The sequence below is a fragment of the Schistocerca cancellata genome, chromosome 9 (genome assembly GCF_023864275.1).
Source record: "Schistocerca cancellata isolate TAMUIC-IGC-003103 chromosome 9, iqSchCanc2.1, whole genome shotgun sequence".
Lineage (NCBI taxonomy): Eukaryota > Metazoa > Arthropoda > Insecta > Orthoptera > Acrididae > Schistocerca > Schistocerca cancellata.
Window position 1 is genome coordinate 497,487,280 of NC_064634.1, and position 7,554 is coordinate 497,494,833.

The window sequence follows — 7,554 nt, forward strand, 5'->3', positions numbered from 1 at the left end:
TTTACAGTGAATGATTCATGATACAATAACATTCAGTGTCCCAGATAGCAGAATACAGGAACAGATATTAAAGTACTCTGATCCATCACTTCCCCAAGTATTGCAGATCTTAGAGCAATATGATTAGAGTACCATAGCGGCTGATACAAGGGATCACCAATTTAGTATTGGAGGGCAGCGTGGAGGGTAAAAATCGTAGGGGGAGACCAAGAGATGAATACACTAAGCAGATTCAGAAGGATGTAGGTTGCAGTAGGTACTGGGAGATGAAGAAGCTTGCACAGGATAGAGTAGCATGGAGAGCTGCATCAAACCAGTCTCAGGACTGAAGACCACAACAACAACAGCGGCTGATAAGCTTCACCGGGTCCCGATTTGTCGCATCGAGTCGCTCCTTGTTTGCAACCTCTCCAAGCAGCCACAACAATGATCGTGTACACAGCCACGTGGACAGCGACGTAGACAGCTAAATAGACCTGTGCTTAGTCGAGTCATGCACTAGACGTTTTGATCGCCATAAAAGAGAGGATTGCCCATCACGTAACGTAACGTGTTACACGTGTGGAAAGAAAGACCATATCCAAACATTTTGTTTGCAACGGCACAAAAACTCCAATTTTACCTGATCCCAGGAAAAAAGACTCGTGCACATGCAGAGAACGTTGTATTTTCCAAACCTACAACAGGTTCTGACAAAATTAACCCAGACAACCCTGACGTCCTTCTGGAAGGACGACGTCACTCACTGTTGAAATTATTTATTTTTGCGAATAACGCATTGTTGCAACGGACTGTGACGCATTGTTATATGAAGTAGGCAGAGTCAGTTGCGCGCTGCGACAGTCAGTTTGACGCTGTCGTTTATAGTGAGAGAGAAATTGTGTCTTGAAAATAGGGCCGATTTTACCATGGACGAACTGACTAATCTTGTCATCGATGGGTATGTATATATTCCTTCATATTGCGTCAATAATTCTGAACCTTGTCATATAATATCTTACAGAATTAACCTATATTATTTATGGGTTTATATTACGATTGAAAGTTGTAATTCAATAATGTTTTCAACCGTGCTTCCAGAAGGACGTCGGGGTAATATGTTGTCATTTTGTATTCACAGAAAAAGATGTAGACTGATGGAACTTTTGGACATATTAGAATCAGAAGATGAGGAAATACCTAATACTGGTGTGAATATAACATTACACCCTTCTCTAAATTCAACTGATGTCGTAACAGATGAAGATTCGGGTGCTGACGAAAATCCAAGTGTAGATAAATTACCAGCAAGTCAGCTCAATGCTATTGCGCTTTGTGATTTGTCCATTTCTACCAATGGTGTTGCTGTGAATACAACAAGAAAACAATCCTTTACCTCTGATGATGTTCCAGGACCCTCCAGCAGTACAAAAACAGCAACAATATCAACAACAACCACAAACAAACCAGCAAGGCTATCGAAGAATAAAGTTCTAAACCTCAAGAAATATAACTGGAAAAGTGGTGAAATAGTTATTCCAACACCTATATGGCCTCTAATGTTCAGAGTTGCAATGAAGAAAGGGCGAACACCGCTTGAATATTTCCAACAGTTTTTTGATAACGAAGTGCTTCCAATGATGGTCATTTACACAAATCAGTACGCAACCAAGAGAAATAGACTAGGTGATTGTTCAGAAGATGATATATTGGTGCTTATTGCAATACCTCTGCTAAGTGGATATGTAACAGTGTCATGCAGAAAGATGTACTGGCAATCCCATAAAGACAGTCGCAACGACCTCGTGACAAATGCCATGTCCAGAGATCGATTTTACTTCATCTTTTCCAATTTGCAAGTATGCAACAATGACAATTTAGATAAATCAGACCGTTTTGAGAAAATCCGCCCATTACTGTGTATGCTGAATGATGCACTCCTGGAAATGGAAAAAAGAACACATTGACACCGGTGTGTCAGACCCACCATACTTGCTCCAGACACTGCGAGAGAGCTGTACAAGCAATGATCACACGCACGGCACAGCGGACACACCAGGAACCGCGGTGTTGGCCGTCGAATGGCGCTAGCTGCTATAAAATAAATAAAATAAAAAATATTATTTAAATATTAATTTTTCTATCTGTATGATGGTGATTGTGATTGTAATTGTAATTAATATTTGCTTATCTGGAACGTGGACGTTTAATTATTCGGTATCAGACGCTTGACAATGGCTTTCTCGTAAAGGCAATGTTACTCGTAGTTGACCGTGAAATAAAACAGAAATAATCAGACTTCGTAAATAAATCGTTTCCAAAGACTGCTGCGGTAGGTGCGGACTCATAATCTAAATCTCAATATTTCAATAATTTGCCAGCCATGCCAATACGTCGTACAGAGGTGGTTGTCTATTTTATAAATATAAATTCTTTACAGAATCGAGTGCCTAGTCTGGTTGCAACTCGCAGTATTCTTCTATAACATGAAATATGGCGGTGTGCCAGACAATAGAATAAAATACGTGCTTCTCGCACCACTTCTACCAGAGCTCTCTCCTTTCTTAATCAAACATAAGAGTAACGTAATTGTGCTTTTGTTTTATCAGCGACACAGCGCTGCAGTTGTGTGCCATAGGCTTTATTTATTTGTCACTGATTATTTATTTAATTAATATTTCGCGTTTCCGAGGAAACTCACGCTCGGCATGCAAATGTGCCTTTATATTGCCCCCTGAATTGCGAGGCGAAAGGACACACCTGCAGGCGAGCAATTCACCTAAAGGCACAAGAAAATCTAAGTTATCTACAACTATTTACATGACTTACATTATACACATTATATACAAAATTTGAATGACGCGGGTGCGCCGTAAAAGTTCTTATGTTGGCAGATAGAGTGCGCGCATGCGCAGAAGCGTCTGTGTGACTCCGGCACTGCCGTTATATCGTACAGTTAGATCACGCGGCACAGTATTGCAGTTCATATTGTTCGTGTGCGCGTGTTTCTCAGTCGTTGCACAAAGAAAATATTCAACCAAGATTACATATGAAGACTACATTCTATGACAGGTAACTTAGTTTTAAATTTACAATATTTGTTATCACACAATACAACTTAGATTGTTGAATGTTCTTAGTTACATAGTATTGTTTTGAAATACTTCAAAGAAAAATGTCCGTATGTTTCAGGTGCGTTGACCTATACACATCGTGTCGTTATTACAGTTCATATTCATCTGCTGCACAATATTTTTTTTTATAGGTTAGTATCGTCGTGGTAAAGTTTTTTTTTTTTTTTTTGATCACAGTAACATCGTTGTATAACAACGTGATTAATACATAAGCGTGTCCATTTCCCATTTCCATTATAGTCGTTGTGATGCAGTTCGTTGTGACTAAAGGCATTGCTCATTACAGATCAGACGTGACCCGTCGAGTAATTGGTCCACGTGCAGTTCGTTTTTTTTTTACATTCCGTGGAAGCTTGGTTGCAGAACCTCGGACGGCACATAGCTGGCGTCGATACTTGGACAGTCCAGGTAAGAGTGTCCGTCACATTTCGAGAACATTTCATTCCCTGAAGTTCCAACCAAAATTCTTCCACCCGTCGTGTTGTTTTCTGGACAGGCACTTTGTGTCCATTTAATCCAGTTAACATCTTGAAGTTAGGTACTGTAGTAATGTCACTAGACGATGCACGAATTATGCACTTCACATTTTCAGTTTTTTTGCTGAATATAGCTCACCTAAATGTTCGTAGTTATTAATCAAAGAAATCATTCATCGCGTTTACATAGATACGCTGCATAATGAATGGCATTAACCGTTTTTTTTTTTTTTACATAGGTTTCTGCGTAGTTGCAGAGTTAGTAATGTTCGTTAATGTCCGTGAACAGAGGTTCACTATGCAATGTCTTTTTGGCACTCGTTTTGTTCAAATTTTTTACATAGTAACAGTTACATGATACATCAGTTAAAAAAAATAAGTAATTATACATACACACGTCACATATTTTCTTAGCATAAACATATTACAGTTGCACATAAACATGTTTGCATCATCATTACATAGCTGTAGGTTATTACATTGTGTCACGTGATGTCATCTGAAATTAAGATAGGTTAGACACAACATTCATTACATCAGTAGGCAAGACCAGGCGTTTTCACTACTCAATAATATTCAAAATAGTAAGAGAGAGAAAATGTTCGATTCCTCGCGTTTTGTGCGTGTTTGTAGAGTGTCTGTGTGGCCTTGACTACTGATAGATGCTTTTCGTGTTGAGAGATGTGCGTCTAATCTATTTCTCAAAGTAAAAGATCGCTTCACAGATGACGTCTGTCGGTTCGTCAGGTGTCATACCAAGTCAGTGGTACCTACAACAACAAATGTTCCGTGAAAAATTAATATATCATTCACTGCTACGTAATCATAAATTTTATTTTAATATTCCGTCTTCCAGGTGGAGGCGCGCGCTGAAAGAAGAGTTCTTCTGTCTTCAACTGCGACTCTGGAACGCTGAAATGAAAATTTCTACACCACTTATTATCTGTGTTGTAACAACAGAGTTTTTCGAGTTGCTTAGCAATATTTCGATGGGTATGACTTTGACATTATTCAGCATGAAATGCTCTAAGATCTCAGTGTGCGTATTTTTCTAAAATTCTTTGAAGTGTGCCAACGTGTTCCTTCCAAGACTGTGTAGCTATCAGTATATCATCTACATAGTGTGTGACTGTCTCAACTAAATCATCGCCAAGCACGGTATCCAGGGCTGTAATGAATACCCCAGAGCTGACATTCAGTCCGAAAGGTAGAACACAAAACTGATAGGTTCGCCCCCCGAACATAAATGCAGTATATTTCCGTGAATCAGGAGTGATACCCACCTGCCAAAACGAATTAGCAAGATCTATTGTGGAAAAATATTTTGCATCTAGAAATTTCTGTAATTGCTCTTCTAAATTTTCGGGTTTTGTGTGAACCGGTAAAATTATTTCATTAATAGCTCGTGCGTCTAACACTAACCTAATGCTTCCATTTGATTTTTTGACAACAAGTAGAGGACTACAATAAGGTGAGGTGGATGGTTCAATGACCTTCCAGTCTAACATTTGTTTTAATTCTTGCCACACAGCAGGTCGTTGAGATAACGGTACGTTATATGTCTTGTGGTAGAATATCTTGTGAGGCTTAACTTCAATCTTGTATACATACGTGTTGATAACACCTAATCGTTTGGTAAAAACTTGTAAATATTTGGATAACACTTCCTGTAGTTTTATACGTTCATGTACACTGAGAGCTGTAGCTTCACTTATCTTATGATCAAGCAATGTTTTCAAGTCCATTAGCTCTGTGTCAGATGAGTGTGTTTGCATATCTTGAATGTCATTGTCAAGTACTAACTGAACCTTGTACCCTGTACAGTGTTTGTCATGCTTTAGAGTTCTCCTGTCCAAATCAATAATAATTACACTGCCTTTATCATTTAAAATACATTTACCTTTGGAGAAGTCTATAATAGAGTCCTTCTCGCTCATAATATCTATTCCTAATATGCAATTTGTCGCAAGGTTCTGTACAACCAGGAATGGCCATTGTACGGTTCCATTACCTATTTTAATGTTTACAAAAACTTGCTTCGTAACCCTACATGACTTATTACCTAGTGCAGTAGTTATTTTACAGTTTTGGGCAGGAAACTCAGGCACAGGTTCCAATTCACACATCTTTTTATAGAAATTAAAAGACAAAACGCTCACAGCTGCACCTGTATCTAGGATAATAGTAGTTGGAATCCCACCTACTACACCAGTAGTAGATGCTAAAACAATTTCATTTGTGTTTGAACGACATTGTGTACTGTCTTGTAAAAGTTCATCTGATATATTCTAATTGTGGTTGTATCTTATAAATAAAACAGGTAATTTTTGTTTAGAATTATTTGGCATATCATTATTCTGTTGTTCAAGTGTGGTGTCAAATAACTGATTAACATTGCAGTCGCCCCGCAAGAATTCTTCAGCCACGGCCTAGGGCATAGAAGTGACTGTTTCTAGTTTGTTGGATTAGCATTTGTACTAGGTACTGACACAGATTGATGTTGTGCATCAGGTGTCATTTCTATTATATTCACATTCGGATATTGCCTATTATGATCTCCAAACTTTTGCGGTTGTTGTTGCTGTTGCGCATTATAACTTACCTGTCGGTCGTAAGGTATGCTCCAATTTTGTCCTGGTGGCTGCTGTGGTAAAGCAGAGTTTGAATGGAAGTACTGATCGTTACGAGTCCAACCTTGATGCTGTCTTGGCTCGTAGTTATTATTATTTCTATTTCTGTTTGTGTTTTTGTTGTTGCCTTTGTATCCGTTGTTACCGTTGTAGTTATTACCGCGGTGCCTTTTGTATGGATTGCCGCATGAAGTGTTATTACTGTTGTAACTATTGTTTGTATTGGAATACGCGTGTTGATTTTGATTTTCGTATTGAAACGGCATGTGAGTTTGCTGTTTTTGCTGTACCGCGTATCCAACTGTGGGCGCGGCAGAATTGAGTTGGCAAGCCTGCATGTTAGTGTAAACATTGTGGCTGCTGTTTTGCCGCGCGAAGCGCTGATCTTCAAGTAACATGTCAACCGAATCTAAGGCTGTTAAAAAATAATCTGAATCGTCATCCGGGATATGTAGGAGTTTTTCTTTAATGTTGAAAGGCAATTTGGCCTTCAACACACGGAGTATATCACACGTTGCGACTGGTTCGTCTAAAAAGTGTCCCATGTTCAAGTATTTTTCAAAATATCTGCGTAAGTTGCCATTTTTACTGTTAAAAGTTTCAGGTTCTAAAATTTGTCTTCTGAGTCGCTCCTGGACGGATTGCGACCAGAATTTGTTCAGAAAAGCACGCTCAAACTCACTGTACGTGGTACATACGTCAGCTTGACTGTATGCCCAGACAGCTGCATCGCCTTGGATGTAACCGACAATATATGAAATCTTTTTCCGGTCACTCCAAGTGCGTGGAAATGCGTTACTAAAAGATTTAAGAAAAATCACCGGATGAATGGTTCGTTTTTCTGGGATAAAAATCTGAAATTGCCTGTGTTTCATTAAGCTTTCTTCTTCCTTCGTATTGTGATATGGATTTATTCCACTGTAATTACTGGTATGTTCAGCTGGCGAGTAATTACGATAATGTTGCTGTGGTTTACCATGATAATAGCTTGTGTTTGTGTTTGCACATCGTGGTATGTGTTGTAGTCGTGGTGTGTTTTGTTCTTGTGTGTTTGTCGTGTGCGGTATGTGTGTGTCATACTCGAATGTATATTGGTTCCTGAACTGTGCATTTTGACTGATATTTTCGTTACATTCAGACTGTGGTCGATCGGTGAATTGTCTCATGGGTGCAGTGACGGATTGTACTGCGTCACTGATCAGCTGTTTGTTATTAGTAATGTATTGCGCTACGGAGTCGTGCACAATTGTTGGTAAATTTTCACGTAAGCATCTATCAAAATGTTTGTCTTTGTTCACTACCCAATCATGAAATTCTTTATTGATATTTTGAAAA

At 38.9% G+C, this 7,554-nt stretch overlaps 1 protein-coding gene across 1 annotated transcript; it reads left to right on the forward strand.

Annotated features, from left to right (window-relative positions):
* Nucleotides 1-1,136: 1,136 nt before the first annotated feature.
* On the forward strand, nt 1,137-1,946 carry LOC126101519 (piggyBac transposable element-derived protein 3-like). The gene has a single exon (XM_049912162.1). It carries the CDS (start codon nt 1,137-1,139, stop codon nt 1,944-1,946), a length of 810 nt encoding a protein of 269 aa, XP_049768119.1.
* The last annotated feature ends 5,608 nt before the right edge of the window (nt 1,947-7,554 follow it).

Bases quoted from the DNA above. Each gene is read 5' to 3' on its own strand.
- LOC126101519 (XM_049912162.1), top strand. From the start codon at position 1,137: ATGGAACTTTTGGACATATTAGAATCAGAAGATGAGGAAATACCTAAT.